This window comes from Malurus melanocephalus, unplaced genomic scaffold (assembly GCF_030028575.1).
Source record: "Malurus melanocephalus ecotype Western Australia unplaced genomic scaffold, MMel_1.1 scaffold_276, whole genome shotgun sequence".
NCBI lineage: Eukaryota > Metazoa > Chordata > Aves > Passeriformes > Maluridae > Malurus > Malurus melanocephalus.
In genome coordinates, this window is record NW_026623508.1 from 790,370 (window position 1) to 809,874 (window position 19,505).

The window sequence follows — 19,505 nt, forward strand, 5'->3', positions numbered from 1 at the left end:
TATCATTCTGCTTGCTCCTGATGGGTCAGAGGATCACCATGCTCTGGCATCCCATGTTCTGGCAGGCAGGGAGGAACTCAGTTTAAGGTTAGGATTCACTACACTGCTGGGTTAGCATCCAATTTGAACTTCAGTGGGATTGCCCTTCCATTCAAAAAGGCCTAATGCACTAGTGTTCTGTAGTTGGTGCTAAAATGCTGTGTAAAATACCTGTGAGAAAAGGAAATTCTGTAGATATACTCTGAAACTRTGTTCATCTCTGCATATCCTATAGAAAAATGAGATTTTATTGATATATTTCTTATGGATTTTATAAAACCACAAATAGGAAAAAAGCCCACCCAAAAAGCAAATAGGAAGCTCAAGAAAATAAATAATAAATTGAGAAACACCTAGAAGAAAGTGCTAATATCCTGAAGTCTCATTTCATAGGTAACTGGCTAAAGTAAATGGCTTAGCTGGAATTGTTGAAAAGGAAGAAACAGTCAGAAATACAAAAAAAACCCAACTMAAATAATCCAGTAAAACAATTCAGATTTTTTTTAGGACTTGGAGTTTTGCTTTCTGAACGTGCCTTACTGAAAAGAAACAGGCAAAATTAGTTCCTAGTCCCTGCAGTTTTGTGCAGAGATCAACAGGTTTGGAATGATTGAATAATTATGTGGTGCTTCCATGTTATAAAACGGAATCAGTGTTGACATCTGCATGCCTATTAATACTTTATGTGCAAATGCCTGWAAATTGAACACTGACTGCTTTTGGCAAGCGTAAACATTTTAAGACACTTTCAGACAAAAATATTCAGCCTTTTAAATACATTTGATTGTCAGAATCTGTTTACGCATCTCCTATGCATGTTTACAGTTTGCTTTCATTTTTCTCTGCACCATCAAATGATTTTACTAACAGTGTTTATGTGTATGCTTTTCAATTTATGTGAGATGTGGCAGTAACAAATATGGAGAAATTTTGCAGATCTTGAATGACAGATAGGAAGGACACAGAAAACTGATGGCATGTTCCATACTATTGTATGYGGTACACTATCGTTATTTAGTGATGGGGAGGTGAACAGAAGTTTTGACAGATTTCTCATTTCATAAAGCAGATGTGATCCTCACACYGGGCCAGAGCTCTCTTAACAGAGACTCAGATTGGTCTAGCATTATATAACTGGCTGTAACTGCATGGAAACTCACTGCTAAAAAATAAAAAGGGGTGAAATCCCAGGGAAGGTAAAATGTTCACTTTAAGGATTACTTGTTAAGGGCAAACATAGCTTGAAAGGACACCCATGGCATGATCTGGGCTATGCCTGTCTTTGTCTTGAAGCTCTGCTCTCTTCCTAATTTCAATACTCATTTCCCTTGTGCTGGTGCTGTGGAATAGGATGGGAAAATCTTTTATGCAGGGTCTGTACAAGGGGAAATTCCCCCTTGATTAATGAAAGGCTCTTGCAATCATTTATACAATCACAGCTGGACTTTGTAGGATGCATTCCTTTGTGAACTGCATCTCTGGCATGCTCTGTTAAACAGCAGAAGGAATTAGGAATTCGTAAAAAACTTTGTGGARACTACTTAGCAGTGGAAAGTACTGTTTTTGGCAGTGAGGAGAGTATTTCCAGATATTCTTGAGTGTGTTATTCATTATATAAGTTCTATAATAATAAGTTCTATGTAAATTTTAGCTAAAAAGCTTGTAAGGTGTAGACTATAATCTTTGGATGATAAAACATTTAAAGGATAATGCAAAGACAGTTGAAATATCCAAGACACTCCTGTCCATACTTGCCTAATATTTTTTTGGCTAACAGCTCCATTTGGGGTGTTTTATTTCGAATACAAGAGGCTTTTATCAAAGGGATTGACACATTGAAGATTAATCTGTCCTTGATTTTCTTTTTGTGGCTAGGATGAGAGAAAGAGAATATTTTTAGGCTTTAAAAATTACACACAATATGATGGGTCAAGGACAAAACTCTCTTCTTTGGCTAGTTACTGAAATAGCCCCAAACACTAGAACACAGAGATACTCTTGTGCTCTTGGTAGCCTTGATGCAATGTAATGAATACTGTACTGAAAAGAAGCTGTGAATCTGAGAATTTAAAGTTTCTTTTAATGTCACAAATTTACCTAAGCATGTTTTGGACAGACACAACACAGAAAAAGCTATCCATTATTGGAATGGAAGGATAAGAGCCACCACTAGATCTTTTCCCACAAGTTATAGGGTGATCGGTCTGTGCTTGGGCAGAGATATCGTTTTTATAAATGGAAATGTTTTACAGTAATATTTCACGAGTGAACTATTGAAATCAAGCTAAAATAAACAGTACAGGGAAGGTTGTAGGCTGTGGCTGCCTGACRTTCTAAGCACTCGCAGTGTAAGTTAAGCACTGTTTCACCATGAAAGCCAGTTAAGTGATGAACTGGGCAATATGCCAATAGTAGAAAGAGAAATTATTGTATTTTGCTCCTACACGTATTGCATGAGACAGCATATTCTCTAATGAGATATATTCTGTAACTGAAGAAAACAGAGACTGAGGTTTGAATTTTTGATTTCAAGTTGTATGATTTTTGTAGGGAATATCATAAACAAAGAGGTTTAATTCGGGCAGTCCAAAAACCTTGATGGGGCAACTCTGACAGGACACTGAGCTATACTGGGGGAAGATATTAATCTGACAATTTAGTCAGTACAGTTTTTGTCCCCACCACTAATCCCATTACTTAATTGTGTGCCACACAATCTGCACTGATGGTCTGTTAAGGCAAATCCTTCTTTCTGTCTAGCCAGCTGTCAGGCAGGCAGCACAGGCAGCCTCTTCTTTCTGCTGTAGATAGTACAGCAGCCTGTGGTGCTGAAACCAAGGATATCTCCCCCTTAGAGCAAGAAATTAATTCTTTTATTCATACCACATTTTCATTATTAAGAAAAAACTATGATTCATAAAAATATTACCCTATGACAATATGAAGACTTTTTTTAATATTAATGCCATTTTATTTAAAAAAAAAATCTTCTAAACCAGAAAAGATTAAWCTGAAGCATGAAAAAATACTAGTATCTTCCTGGAAGCTACATCTGTGCCCTTCATCTCCCATCTTTTGACATCCTGTGAACATCTCCACAAAGTTACAGAACATTTTCTCTTGAGCAAAAAGCTCCTCATGGATATGGATGCGTTCAGTAGTCTTTGAGAAATGTCTAGAGGTCCTGTAATTTCTCAATCTCACAGCTCCAAGCTGGCTGTATTCCACCACCAGATTTTACACAATATTCAGATATTTGCTTGAGTAATTGTTACTCAGTCCTTTTGCCTCAGAAAACATCCGTTCCATGAGATTCTGCCTGTTTTGCTGACTGATAAGAAAATATGCATTCAAATTGGTCCTGCTTATAAAAACTATGACTGACAACACTGTGCAATTTGAGAACCACAAGCCTTAGGTTATTCCTAGGTTCTTTTGAATCAGCATGAAATGTGCTTCTGTGCCGAGACGTCCAACCCTGCAATTTTAAACTTCCATTTTATTCTCAGCAATCTTATCTCTGAAAGGCAGAGTAACTGCAGTAATTGCACATCTCATTTCAAAAAATAAAGAAACATTCATTTTCCATTTTAATAGTTTACTGGAAACTGGTTCACAAGGAATGAAGAGACTGATAATGAATGAAAATGAAAAACAGCAAGACCCAATTACTCACCCGTGCTAGGCTGGTTCCAGAAGGGACTTTATACGGGACATACTTCCTGTAAATATGTCCCACTCGGGAGCACGGAACATCATACATGCCACCTCCACACATCCACACCTGCAAAGCAGACGGAAAGCAGGGGAAAGAATGATTCCGGGAAACAAATGAGGCCAAAAAAAAGSATTTAAACTAATGTGTATGTGAAAATAACACATCATTCTGTGCTGACCCCTCCAGCAGTCATGGTGACCTGCTTGGTAACTGGGATGTGGTAACATGGCAGATTCTCCCATCCAGAATCTCACTATGCAAAAGCAGAGTATATTCAAAATAAAATTATAAAATATATAGACTAGAGCAGACTAAAATGGTTTGGGTTGGAAGGGACTTTAAGTTYGGCCACTTTCATTGTGCTTTCCTGTTTGCTAACTCTTAGCACTTAGCCATGGCATCCAGCTGAGCCCTGATAATGAAATACTTGAGGATCTAACCTCATCACAGGACAAACCTAAATACACCAATGAAAATGTCTAAGGAAGGCCTGAAACCAGTCAATGTGGGGCTTTGTCCTTAAATTCCATGGACACCCATGGGCAGTCAGACAGAGTTGAGAGCTGCTCCAGAAGCTACTGCTTACTGCCTTTCATCAYGGAATGGACTAAGATATTGGAGCTGTGCACAGGTGCTGCTCAACAGGTCACCTGCTCTCCTAGTGAGCACAGTTTCTCATCAGGAAGGAAATTTACTAGTGGATTGGGAATGGAGACCCTAATGAATGCTCTGTCTCCATGCCAAAATAGCACATTCCTGCTCAGAGCAATATTGCATGTAGTCATACCATGGGCACATGAGGATCATTTTCCTTTAAAAAACCATTTTGTAAAATTTGCCTCTTAAATAAACCTTTAAATCCTCATCTGTTTCATCTCATGTCAGCTAATTCACTGGAAAACATGCTCATAAACATAGTACAATATCATAAAAATGAAAGTGTTAAAATAATGTATTCACTTTTCTAACAGTATTTCCTTTGTATGTTACACCATTTGTACTCTTTTAGAGGGAATTTCCTCCCTGTGGTTGTCTTCAACCCAGTGCATCAATAAAGGCGCAGACCTATGTTTACTATTTGTTCTTGTTTTTTTTTAAATGAAGGTGTCATTTCAAAGGCGAGACAAATTATTACAGTGATTAGTCAAGGCTTTGAAGAATAGATAGCATAGCAGTTTGACTCAAAGGTCAGCTCCAGAACAAATCTAAAAGGCAAGAAAGCAGGAATTTTATATATATATAGCCTAGTATTACTTTAACTGAGGCAATGAGAGCTGCAATAGACACATAYTACATTTCCTCTAAGGCTGTAGGGTATCAGCTAAAAAGAAAAACGGAGAAAAGAAATTAGAAAGAAACCCCAGTCAGATATGCTGAGACAAAAACAAGTGGGAGGAAATAACACTGTGTTAGGCTTATATTTGATAGATATAAAACCTGAAAATGCTGTGCTGCACCTGAGGTATGCTCTGCAGGGTAATTGAAATGAATCTTGGGCTGCCTTGAAGGACATTTAGCAGCTGTTCCTATTTATCTTCCAGCTTCAGAGTGGTATTAAAAGCATTTTTTATATTTTCCTGAGAAGATAAATTCTGRCAACTTTGTCTTTAAAATGTGCTTTTTTATGTCACATGCATTAAATGCAAGAAACTGGAGAATGACTTCTGTGTTAAGTATTACAGATCTCTAGTGTACCATGAAAGGAATTCAGGTGGTGTGGGACATTTGGCAAAATTATATCAGAAGCAATGAAACTCTCAGCATTGTTAATGTCTCCTTCTTACAAAAGCAATGAATCTGGTCTGCAGCCGAGGTATAAAAAACAAAGATGAAACCAAAATAATGMAATTCCAGCTTGGAAAGACCAAAAGAGTAGTTTATGTGTCAACTAGAGACTATATCACAATTTATCTTTATATGGCTCCTTCCAAGAGAATGTTGCAAAACACTTTAYAGGGATGGCTGAAAGCAAAAGACAGGCATTAACACAAGCTTTAAAAGAAATTAAGCTGTGGTTTGGTGGCTTTGTTCCTGACTGGAGTTTAGATGTCACAGATGCATTTTTTGGCTCTGTTCTACAGCTCATATGGGATTTTGGGTGAATCACTCTCTTTTCAAATCTCTTCTTTGTTTTTTAAATTGAATTCTGCCTTCTCTTTTGGTTCTCCCACCTTAGCTCTCTGGTTTTTGAGTGATCCAGCCTGGAGACAATCTGGAAAATGTAAATATTGTGCATGCAAGACTGAGATTCCAATCCATATGCTAGACTGTAATCATAATAACTGTGGTAAGAGACTCATGATTTTTGAGCAGTAGAGGATGTTTCGCAGGGGAAAAGGAACATAAACACACAGCAAATTAATGCAAACAATTTAGAGGGTACTGAATGGACTTTGGATCAGGCTTCAAAACTAATTGAGAAATATACCGCTGCTGAGAATAACAAGACAGACAATAACAACAGTGGGAGACATTGAAATGAATGGGAAATACAAACAGTAAACTGGTGGAAGAGGAATATAAAGCATTTCATGCAAAGGTGACAGCTTGGTGCTCTTCATGTGGCACAAGGATAGACTACAAACAGGAGAAATGCATTACAACAGTGGGGCTGAAAAAGTTGTAGAAAATAAGAATATAAAAATTTTATGGGATTTTTCAGTCACTCATCTTAAAATGTAAGTCAAAAGAACAGATTTGGCAGTTGTAGAAAAAGAGAAAGAACAATATTTTCATGTGAACTTTTACATGTGGTGAGAATGTTCAGCTAAATGAACAAAAAAAAGAAAACTAGGGTCACTGACRGCAAATCTACAGTCAATGGGTTCACAAATTGCAAAACCATTTRCTGGAGGTGCAGTGGGATTTCCTGCCAGGAAATATTAAAACCATACCATGTAAACTGGGAACTAATGACTGTGGGTATTTCAACAATTCTCACCAGCACCTCTACAATTCTGAGAAAACTGTCAATATGCCACATTTCTCAGTCATTCATACCGATTACAACTGCACTGACAAGTGGTAATGCTCCTCCACTCCCTATCTCCTGCCAAGATTGACAGCTGTGGAGGGAATTAATAATGATTATGATAACAATGGTGATAAAGAAATGGATTAATGAACTTGTAGGTGTGTTTTGTAAAACAGGGATGAAGAGAATTTGGAAGATGTATAGGCATGGATAAGGATAAAGCGACTGTAGATACATATGACTACCTTCAAGATGCTAGGGGATCACCATTAGCATTTTTGTTAAGGATGATTTACAGTGCCTATGGAATGTCCAGTGCAAAGGATTGTATTGGATTTGCATGGCCAGGTTTTGGTAGCAGGGGGCTACAGGGGTGGCTTGTGTGAGAAGCTGCCAGAAGCTTCCCCCAGGTTCAACAGGGCCAATGGCAGCTGGCTCTAGGACAGACCTGCCATGGTCCAAGGCCATCAGCAATGGCAGTAGCACCTCTGGGACAACAGATTTAAGAAACGGGAAAAGTTACTGTGTAATTTTAGCCAGAGAGAGGAGTGAGGATATGTGAGAGCACCAACTCTGCAGACATCAAGGTCAGGGAAGAAGGAGGGGAAGGAGGTGCTCCAGGTGCTGGAGCAGAGATTGCCTTGCAGCCCGTGGTGAAAACCACAGCCGGCTGTGTCTCTGCAGCCCCTGAACGGTTCATGGTGGAGCAGAGATCACAGAGATCCACCTGCAGCCCCTCAAGACCCTCATGCTGGAGCAGGTGCAGAGTGTGAGGAGCCCCCCTGAGGAGGAAGGAGCAGGAGAAACAACGTGTAATGAACTGATCRTAGCTCATTTCCCATTCCCCCAAGACTGAGAAGGTAGAGAAAACAGGGAGTGAAGCTGAGCTTGAGAAGAAGGGATGGGTGGGGTGAAGGTATTTTAAGACTTGGGTTTATTTGTCATTGACCTACTCTGATTTGATCAGTAATATAATTTTTTTTCCCCAGGTCAGGTCAGCTTTACCCATGATGGTAACTGGTGAGTGATGTCTCCCTCTCCTTATRTTCATCCATGAGCCTTTAGTTATATTTTCTTTCCTTTATTCARGTGAGGAGGGAGGTGATAGAATAGCTCTGCTGGGTACCTGGCATACAGCCAAGGTCAAACACAAAGATCGTCAGGAAACACAGGAAATTGGCATCTTTTGCTACTCTGTGTTGTGGTGGTTACTACAAAAATGGTGCCTAACACATTTAAATTTAGGATTTCCCAAACAGTAGCTTTGCTTGTTATTTTGAAGAGATGCTATTAATCAGGTGAGTTCCAGTGCTTTGCCAGCTTTCACAAGTCTAGCACACACTAAAGAGTATTGTCAGCAAGATGTCATACATCTTTTTAATTAAAAAAAATGATCTTGATGCTGCCAAAAAATAAAATCCTGAACACTTTCTTACATAAAAACCAATTCAAGAAACTATTTAATGAAGAGGTCACATTTTGAGACACACCGTGTGGCTCTGTCACCATCCAGAATACTCCAAATAGTTATTTGCCAAACAAAGTAATATAAGACATGACATCAACACAGGCCACCCATCCAACAACACCTCCACAGGCCACAGATGTGGACGCTCTGAGTTTAGGTTGTCATTTCATATTCACTCAAGTGAAGCCAAGGAGACTGAACCAGACTGGTTGTCTGGCTTTGTCATTGACTTTCACTGACTTTGTAACAGTTAGAAAGTCCACCATCTTACCAAGTTTTGTGAACAAATCTGATAAATTGAACTGTCTGGCTAACTCGTCCTCATTTTAATAAGTTTAATGATAGATGACTGTATCTGTAGCTGCARTAGAAACTGCTGAAGCAGAAATCTTTCCCAAGCTGATAGTGATGATTCTGACATAATAAACCCCAGCCCTTTCTGCTTTTCTCTTCATATCTGTGATTTTTCTCATTTTTTTTTTTTGTTATTCCAAACAAAAAAGCAATCTTTTTTTTATAATTTACATGTCTTAAATTCTTCCAACAGGAATTTACTTCTATTTGGCTCTCATTTCTAAAGATTTTTTTTCTTCTTTTAACACTAGCCAGAAAGGACAGGGACCATAAGGTCATTATATACTAATGAGATAGATCCAGAGACAGGACTAAAATGAGATCCAGTGTGACACAGCTGCCTTAAAAAAAAATAAAAATCTCTCACTTAAACAAAACACACAGGGACAATCTGGTATCTCAATTTCCAGTTGTGTTACCATGGTTTCTATACAGAGTCTGGAGAACACAACAAGTATATTCTTTGTGATGATGAATAACAGAAATATTTGAAATAGGATAATAAAATCATGGGTGACCTGTCAGAGACCATTGTGACAGCTACAAGTAACTACTTATATTTATACTGAAACAATCTAAATGGACAGAAGGTAAATCGATATATATACTAAACATATGGTCTAGCTATTGGATTTCCCCTGCCTTCCTGTTTTATTTTGCTGAGGTATAAAAATGATTTGAAGAAACATGAGAGTAGGCCAGTTAATTCAAAACATTTTGCTGTTCTTGGTAACTCTGTAAAGAAAGCCTGGAAACCCAGTGTTGGGTCACACTGTACATTTTATTCAACAGAACGGCCTCAGCACTGTTTGAATTGCAGCTGAAACTCAGAGTCAGCAAGGTATCTGATATTAGTCATGGCTGACATGCTAAATTTGTTTAAAGAGCTTTAAACTGACACAATGTGGAAGTAGGCTGAAAAGATACTGGAGCTACATTTGAATTGTAGTTTCAGTTCCAAGCTTTATGCAAATAAWTACTTTTGACTCAAATTAACTATGTCACGAAATTCTATCAAGTCCTTGAAAAACTTTGCATGGAGAGACCATGAGGTAAAATGCTTATGTCCTTGGGTATATGGGAAAAGAAATTCAGTTTTCAAAATTAGACATGTTAGTCCTCAGCAAACTAATTCAAATGCCTGTATTACATGTAGAGAGTAACAAGACTTTCAGCTTGACATATAAATGCCAAGTAACTGATTTCAATATACATGTCCACATACAGGATATTAGGGAATACTGTAACATGGCTGGTTGTACATAACATGAGCACTTGAAAACTCCCCATGTGTCATTACAATAATTTAAATGCAATTAAAAAAAAAATCTACTTTTGAATAGAACAGCTTATGGCAGCTGAGCTGCTCTGGTGCTCCACTGCTACTAAAAGGCATCTTTCTTCCTAAGACTTTCTATTTCCATTTTCCTGAGCTGACTCCAGGGGACCCCATTCCCAGAGATGATTAAACTCTGGGCAGAAAATGTTGCCATTTTGTTTTTTTCTGGATTAGTTAGTTCTCTGTTAGCTTGTTGAACTGAGCTCATTACTTGAGCCTAAATACAGTGTATGAGTGAAGATAAGTGGAGAAGACTTGATGAAAGAAAAAGGGTGAAACTTCAATCTTTGACAGTGGTAAGCTACCACATTTTCAGAGGGAACTGCACTCAGTGTGATTTYTGTATGGCTTTTGGAGCATATTTGTGGCACAGTGGGCATTACTAATGAGGAAAGTATTTTATTAAAATAATTTTAGTTAAAAGACAGAAGCTCATAGGAATGAAAGCATCATGATAACAGCAGCAAGGAAGCATTTGATAAGGTGACTTGATGACCTACCTTAAAGGAGATTTCATACTGCTCTCCTCCCCATATCTCCAATCCTGGATCATAGCCTCCCAGCTCCCAAAACCATTTCCGGTTAACGGCAAATAGACCTCCAGCCATTACAGGAGACCTGCAGGATGAATAAAGCAACACAAACAATAATGAAGACGTTTGGACCACGTGTACATGTGCCTCTGGGTGTGCTTGTGTTGTTTCAATTGCAAAACTATGGAAGGTGTAGACAAACAGTAGTGTAACCAAACAACATTTACCTTTATTCACCCAAAAAGGGAGTCTAGATGAGAAGCAGCTAATGTGGTAGATATAGAGAATGGTAGACAGTCATDCACAAACTCCTTTTTTAAAAAAAATCCCAACAAAACCAAACTGCAAAACCACCCCTGCAAAGTACTGTTTGTTTCTAAGTAGCAGAGAAAGAAAGGGACTCTGGAAACCTGCCACAGTACTTAGTGGTGTAGTACTTAGCAACATTTGAATGCTGAGACCTCAAATGTTCTCAGTACTCCATGGTGAAGTAACTTGTTTGAAAAATAGCAAAAATTTCAATTCATTTCGGTCTCATAGGGGCTGGCTAGAGAAAGGCATAAAGGTGACAGAGGATGGCTGAAGACAAGCTGTTGGGAGTTAAACATCTGCTTTTCTAAGCATTTAAAATAGCTCAAATGTGTCTCACAGTGGTAATTTGACTTATGGGCAAATATTTTGCTAATCTTCCCATGTTTCTATTTATTCCATGCTTAAATATGTGGAATTTACTTCAATTAACTCAGTCTTTTTCACAGATAATATAGAAAACAAATGAGATATTTAAAGTTAGTGTTAGAGTATATCAACAAAATACATTGTAAATTTATAAGCAGGAATTTTGTAATGGAATATAAGCATTTTCTCTTTTTTTTTTCTTTCAGTGCCAAGAAGACCACATTGCTAATGCAATAAATACATTGACAGTTCTCAGGATTCAAATGTTGCTCACTAATTCCTTGAAATGGTGGTGGAAGGGGAACACAGAGGCATCTCTGCTGAACAGGAGGGACATAACAGGCTTCAGAAAACCCGACCCAGCTACGAACTTCCATCAAAGCAGATCAATGCTGACTTATGAGTTGTAGAGCAAGAGACCACAAGGAGTGTGTTCATGCTGATGGCTGGCCAGGGAGAGAGAAAAGACAATGTGCATGGGAGACCTGGATGGCTTCCAGGCAATGCTTCTGTACCAGAGAGCGGACATGAAACTGGATCCTATGCCCTGTGCCTTGTAACGCTGAAGCCCCAATGGAAAATTATTCCATCTTGAGGCAYTTTTGTTTTGAATTACTACTGGTGGTTTGTCTAGGGCTATGGAAGCAGATGTATCATCCCTGAAGTCCTGACTGGAAAATAAAACCTTCCTCCTTTGTCGCTGATTTAGGATTTGGCATTGAACTGGGACTGGTAAATATTTCAGGAATCCATGCATAAGTTAGAAGTTTATTAAAGAAGACATCATGTTAATGGAACATTCTGCCATATTTTCTCTGCCTTAGCACTTTTTTATACTGCTGTCTTTTATCCAAGGCAGCATAGAAAATAAAACAGCAAGCAAACAGCTGAGTGGTCTCTGCCACCATCACAAAGCCAGTGAATCCCCATGCATGAATGTTAGAAAATGAAGCCCTGATTTGCATTCATGGTAATGAGAAACATTATGGATATTTTTCCTTTCACTTCTATAAGTGAATTTTCCTATTTTTCCTTTCACTTCTATAAGGTAATTAAAAAAAACAAAATTAAACTACCAATTTTCATGACTCTTACAAACTAATTTCATTTTCCCTTAGAGATAATATTTTTAAAAGCTCATAGAAGCTTTGAGAAAGAAAGCTTTGTGAAAAAAATATTCAAACTGGCAAGGCTATGCACTGTAACATACACCGAATGCTAATACTTTTTTATTTTTATTGATATTTCATATCCCAAATATTGACTGTATTTCCACATATGAATAAATTCAATGGAGATTTTATTAGAAACCTTCCCCTGGGGATTCAACTACTACAATACATTTTCAATTCCTACCAAAGTAAATGTAATTACAACATGTCCTTTGTGACATATGGTTCTAAAATATCAAAATGCAATGTCCTTTTTATAAAGATGGACTTACATGGAGAATACTTATAACTAAATTGCTACTAGCAGAAGAAATGTAGTCCCAGAATTCACTGGGAAAATGCAGGATTTCTCTGAATCTCATAGATACAATATATTTCCTGAGCATTTCCCTCGACACAGTGAATGGCCTATAAAAAAGGCAATTGCCGCAGGTAAATCAGATGGAAGATGAAAAGAATCAGAGACTTAAAATTGCAAAATAATTGGCAAATACTTACAAATTATACTTGACTCTATAGATTTTTCCAGTGATAAATACTGAACAAAGAACCCCCTTGTTATTTAGATGTGAAAATTTAGAACATTCATTGCAATTAACAAAACTACCCAATGACTGGAACAGTAGCAAAGTAACTTTTTTGCATTTTCTTAGAAAAAAGAGAAGAAATTGAATGTAATATTGCCCCATTAACTCCTATTTCACAAGATGTTCTGACATTTGTTGTTTTGTAGGAAGAGCAATGAGGAGGAAAAGCACGATGGCCTTTTGGTTTTCATCAGAGTGGAATTAGTAATAAGCTGTGTGAAACTGAGAGCTTGGCACAGCATGAATTCCACTCCATGCCACAAGCAGCTACTGCTGAACAGGCCTTAAATTGTCTCCAAAATATGAAGACAAGAGTCCAGCCCTGCAMTCATGGCCCATATGAAAAGTCCTTATGCATCAATAGGATCACTCACACAGATAAAAAAAAATGCACTGAGCCCAAAAGAGAAGAATTAATCTCTTTTTTAATGGCTCCAGTACTGAAATGTCAAGTACAAAGATACGTTTGTAGAAGTAATCTTTTCATGAAATCTCCTACTCAGATGCTTAAACAATCAGACTTGAGCTATTACAGCATAATATTATGTGAGTAATTACAGTGGGAAGCTGTAAAGTGCTTATGGTCAAAACATTAAAAGGACAGATTCCCAAAACACCAGAAAAGATGGAAGGGTAAGACTGCTAAACTTAAAAATATTTGTGAAAACCTTCCCCATGAGAATTACTGCACAGACTCATTGACTACACCTGAAAGAACAACACAGGAAGTAAAAGCTAGCTGAATGAAAAATGGCCCAATAGGTCAAATATCGCTGTGCTGAGACAGAAAAAGATTTGATTTAGTTAGTGTAAAGCCTGCTCCCAAAACCCCACAAAATTGTTTTGCACAAGAAGATAGACTGAGAAAAAGGCAGGCAAATGCTTAATGTGAGAAGAGAGCTCACAAACAAAAAAGGGCACTAAAAGAAGAAGAGCAGTAGCTCAAACTAGCCAGCAAAGATTTGCAATTAACATGCGGAGGAAGGAAAGAATTTTCAAAGTAAGAGAAAAATGACATGAACTTCAAAGGAGTGTGAAGCTGTTTGCACTAGAAACAAATGTGGTATATTGCAAACAAGCAAACTGCATAGCAGGGTTTAGAATCATTACATTGCAAGAGTGATACATACAGTGGAACTAAAGGRTTTGTGAAAAGGGAACAGAAGCTTTGACAGCCTGAGGAAAGAAAATGAGGGAAATAGAAATGGGAAGGCACTTGTGCTAGCTGACATGCACAGTGGGTGCACTGATAGGAGCCACCTGCCCAAAAGAACTGCAATTTGGCCATTATAATCGTACCCAGGGAATGGCATCTTGCACTGTGCACCTCTCTGTAAAATCCAGACTGATTAAAKGCTCTGTGCTGAGCTACTGAGCAGAGACAAATGAATGCTGGAGTGAGGAGTCCATCTTGTGCAGGACACAGCAGACAAACTGACCTTCAGTGCCAAGCCTGCTGGCATRTTGTACAAAAACAAGGGAAACGTCAGCCCACAACAGGAATCAGGACTAGGTCCTGCTGACCTTGTGGACTCAGGGATGTAATGGAAAAGGACGAAAAGGGACATGCTGCTGCTGGCACAGTGGCGGCCCCAGAAATGACTGGTGACCTACTGAATGTAGCTTTGAGCCAGGCTTCTGCATTTTAACAAGTGAATTTCAATGTCTTGTTCAGCAGGAAGTGTCCCTTCTCCCTAGTGATGCCACGTGGTGGCACCTCAGGAGAGGGAATAAATTGTTACCTTGTTTCACTGGTGACTGCTCCAGGTCCTCTCTGCAGCGATTCCTGACACTGCATCAAAGCTTCTTAAAGCAAATAGCAGAAGCTGACACTAAGCCAAGATAAAAGTTCTAATAAAACTAAAAATTAAAATATATGTATGAGTAATATGACAGACTTGGCCACTCTGAGGAAGTGAATGCAGAAGTAAACCAAACTGAAATTAAGGCGAATTGATCAGATGGCAAGAAAGTGATGTAGGTTAAGAAAATAAAACATTATAAACAAGAAAAACCCCCCAAAAATAGAGGTTGTTCCAGCTAAAGACAAATTCTATACTGTGCATAAAAAAAAGATGCTGATGTAGCTGAAATGAATATGGATAAATCTTCCTGAAATTCTTGACAATTAAAAATAAGCCTGGAATCTTTTATATACTTTTTATACTTATAACTCTCTTACCAAATATAGTTCAAATGTATTAAAATGTGTTTTTAAATGTACCAACTATTTTACATTTAATATCTCTATAAGGCATTGTTTTATCTTTTATCCATTCTAACAACATGACTCATCTCAATGTTTTAAATTAAGCAACATTTGTAAAGTAAAACCTGTCTCTGTGACATTAGCCTATGGCAGTTACTCTCTATTTTTTAACTCCAGTGTCCATTTTTCTGAACAACTTTTACCCAAGATGAATGTATGTAAACTACCAGTTCAAATTATCATTGTGCTGAAACAAGCAGCAGCCACATTGTATTATTTAAAATTAACTCCCAAGTCTCTCCATAGTCGCATACAATTTTTAAACTAGACTTTTGTTTGGTAAATATTAAGATAAAACCCCATGCTTCAAATAGTGAGCCAGAATGCTGTGGAGAGTCAGCTACAAAGAAACCTCTAAAAGTTTCTGACTCCCAGTTGATTGAAGTTTCAACAGTAATTTCATCACACATGCTTATTTTCTTACCAAGTTGCTAAACTTCATTAAAAAAAAATTTTATTTTAGAAAAACAACGAACCTGTATGTGAGTAATGAGGCCCTTTTATCCTTTCCTCTCAYATTTAGAAAATTAATGAAGCTGTAAAAGAGGTGAGTTTGGTATAGATGGAAGACTCTGAAGGAAAGGCTTCTACTTCTCATAATTACCTCTCATAATCCAAGGAAAATCTGTGTGAATTATTGTTAGAGGAGATCTACAGCACTCAAACCTGGCATGTGGGTCAGCAGAAATAAGCATCCTGAAGCAAAAAGGAAATGAGAGGTTCTGGAAATGTCCTGCAGGCCACGGGGTTCAGAAGGATAAAACAGAGGAGCAAATGAACAGCTGGGATCATACTAAAGAGACAAATCCAATACTTGAGCAGTCTCACAAGATTGAAGCCTGAGTGCTGCAAAAACAAGAAAACAGAGCTGAGATCTCCACTGCAGCTGAGCTGCACTCATGTCATGAGGTGGGACGGATCTAGGACATGTGGAGCAGCAAAACTCCCTTTAATCTATTAGTAGGAAGTAAGAACTGCTGGAGAAAAAAAAAAACAACACAACCACTAAACACAATTTGAAACAACTCTGTCAGTTTAGAACCTTTTCATATTGATGGGTATTATTTGCATTCATAGTTGTCCCTTGAAAATATTATATTTGAAATTTAAATGTAGAAATAAAGATAGAATAGAGGAAAAATACTATCAACTGTCCGTAAAATAGGAACTTCAGGCTTCTTGACTTTTGCAGAGCTTCAGTTTGATTCTATGATTCTATGAATAAAAACAGTTCATTAAACCCCATCACTGTCTTCGAGGAAGTTCTCTCCGAACATATGGGGGCAGCATCTGAACAGAAATACTATCTTCTTTAGAAATACTACACTATTCTTCCCCTCTTTAGAGAGAGAGATATAAACCGGAGAATTATTTTCCAGAGCTTACTTTGGCTTTATTGATTTACTTAAGCACAGTATAGCATCATTGCAAAGTTTAAACTCAAGGAGAAATTTTCAATTTCATTAAAGATAACAAATGATTCTTCTTAAAAGATAACCGCTGGCCTTAACACAGTTTCTTATTTCCAAATTAGTCCTTTAATTCAGACTTGGTCCTTCCAAGGCAGGTTTCTAGATGAATAATGATTACAAATTCAACCAGTCAGGAGTCCACTGTCAAAAGTTACAGGTGATTCTGACTAAGTTACTTGGTTTAATACAGGTTTGTTTTCTAGAGCTCTAAACCATTATGTACATAGTGCAGATGAAAGCAGATTTAAAGACATCAGAGCCCACTCAAAATAGCTTTGTATATTAGGTGTAGACGTGATGTCACAATGGGGATAACCAACTCTGCTGCAGGAAGAGTCTTTTGTGCCCTGCTGACACCGTGCAGCACGGCTTCACAGGCAGAGAAGGCAGCAGGAGCACTGCAGCATCTGCTCTGTGGGCAGGGCCAGCAGGGCTGCGTCCTTCACGCCTGGCTTGTTTTCAAGTGAACTCCATAAGCTGGAAAAACAGCAGCTTGTGGTCCTTTATGAATGACAGGTGAGGAAAAGAGGCCATTCTGATAAATATACCACATGCTACTGTACAGCACCACGYATTTGTAGCAGTTGGGAACTTTGAAAAAGGACCAATAAGGCAGCTGAATTGCAATCACCACCAGACTGCAGACAGAAGAGAAGCCTTTGCTTGTTCTGGATCTCCTGCAGTATTTCAGGCTCAAGCTTTGTTCGTGCAACACCGAATGATTTAGGTGGGCAAATGAGAAGTGTTAATATTGACACACTGCAAGGAAACAGCACCTGGAGTTTCACTGGCTTTTCTTTTTTGTTCATACCACTGTTCACACACCAGATCAGGCTTAATAAATGAAGGTTATTTCCACAATATTTCTGAGTTGCGTTTCAACTATATGAAATAATTATGATTTTAAATAATAATAATAATAACAATTTCAGATTTTAAATAAGTATAGTTACACAACCTTCTCCCAATTTTTAGCAAAGTCTCTAAAAATACTACTGCCTAGCATCCTGACGGAATTAGCTTTTCTTCAGGGTCCCACAAACTGCCCCTGGTGACTCTGACTCGAGCAAAGAGAGCTCTCACACTAGGCTAAGTGGATGAGACACACAGTTAATGATACAGCTGTGATCTGCCATGGAGCTGAGGATGTGGATGAATGTTATCCCTTTGATCAGCTCTTCTGTAGCACTGTCAACCACTGCCCCCACTCTACCCTCATGTACACACGCTGCTTCAAACGCCAGCAGGAAGCAGGGACAAAAGGTAATTTTAATATTTCATTTATGTCTGTCTTTGGGGATTAATGCAGAAGCTTCAGAAGATTCCATGCCGACAGGGAGGGAGACTGATGCTTCTGTAGCTGTGCAACTGCTACAAAAAGYGGGTCCAGTGGTCAAAGATTTCATGAACATTGTCATTAAGTTTTAAGAAGGCAAAAAAAATTATGCCTGAAGAAGCAARTATGGAGGCAAAGGCATTCTGGGATACTGGAAACCTTCTCTTATATGCATCACTGCCATTTATTAAAGCTCCCTAATTTGCTGTGTTACCCTATAATGGAGGGTAATGGGGAGGCAGGCACTTAAATATGACAAAATTAGATTTCTCCTTGTCTGCACCAGAGGCACAAAAATATTTTCTTGTGAAAACTGTGAATCAGTGAGAGCAGTTTTTCAAACATAGAACTGACAGAAAAAAGCATGGGAAAGTACTTCTTAATGGAATRTGAAGGAGCTGAAAACTGATGAGGTCGAGCACTTGATTTTCCCACGATAGCATCTGCTTTTTATTTGATGTTATAAAGATGGACAGGCTGTGGAAAACCAGAAAAATGAACCCGCCTGTTTATTATCAATTGCAGTGAAATTAAGCTATGTATGTGAACTCTGCACCTGACTTTGAAGGTAAATACGGATAATCAATTTGCCATGGAGTTCTGCTAATTTACACAATTTATAATGGAAACTGCTGAGCAAACCATACTGATCCCAGAGTTAGAAATGAGAATCCCTGTGCAGCGCAAGCACTCACAGACAGAAAAGTACCTACACCAGTGAGACAGACAACCCCCTTCATTCTAGGAGCTGCACACTAAAATTCTCTTCTAGCTGGAAGGCACAGGATACATTTCTGAGAACAAGAAAGCAGAAGAATTTGGAGTAATTCAAAAGCAGGATGATGGGAGATGATATGGAATCAGGCTGGACTGGGCACATAGCTGGCTATTAGGTGACTCACCAATAGAGACTGCAGCTGCCTTGCAAGCTTTTTCCCTCCTGGATCCGGAAGCTCACACAGCCCAGATACTCTTGTGCCAGCACTGCCTGCCATGTAACAGCACATGGATCAGGAAGGGGTCACACTAACCTATACGTGGCTATAAGGAATACACTGCAAGAAAAAATTGACAACTGGAAAGAGTAACGTATAAGCAATGTAGCTGCATTAACTCAAATCCCAAGACTCCTGTCTCGACTTGCTTTCAGGAAAAAATATTCTTTTGCTTACATGTAGACAATAATATATGGATAAAATACATGCTATGGTTATTTTAAGAAACATCTCAAGATTTGGAGAAATAAATTTGGGCAATCAATAATGCCAAAATCATTTACAAAAATGTGTTAGACATAGTCCTTTCACATCAGAATTAATTTAGAAAGCACGAAAAAGGTGTATCAAATCCTGAACTGGCAGGACGGTAAGCTAAAGAGTAATAAGTCTTTTAATGGTGAGAAGATCATAGAATCTTCTGTGTTGGAAGGGACCCACAAGTAAATGGCCTGTATGGAGATCACACCCACAACCTTGGCATTATTAGCAATGTGCACCAACCAACTGAGCGAATCTAACCTAGACAGGTTTTAGTGTTAAGGGGTTACAAAAAACCAACACACACACA

At 38.3% G+C, this 19,505-nt stretch overlaps 1 protein-coding gene across 2 annotated transcripts in view; it reads right to left on the reverse strand.

Moving 5' to 3' along the window:
• The window catches only part of GALNTL6 (polypeptide N-acetylgalactosaminyltransferase like 6), a 70,729-nt gene that overhangs the window by 30,162 nt on the left and 21,062 nt on the right, over positions 1-19,505 (reverse strand). For both annotated transcript variants that reach the window (XM_057376267.1, XM_057376268.1), the window contains exons 2-3: positions 10,393-10,510; positions 3,716-3,823 (exon numbers count right to left, since the gene is read on the reverse strand). In XM_057376267.1, the coding sequence (XP_057232250.1) occupies positions 3,716-3,823; positions 10,393-10,510 (226 nt within the window). The remainder of the gene's footprint in view (positions 1-3,715; positions 3,824-10,392; positions 10,511-19,505) is intronic.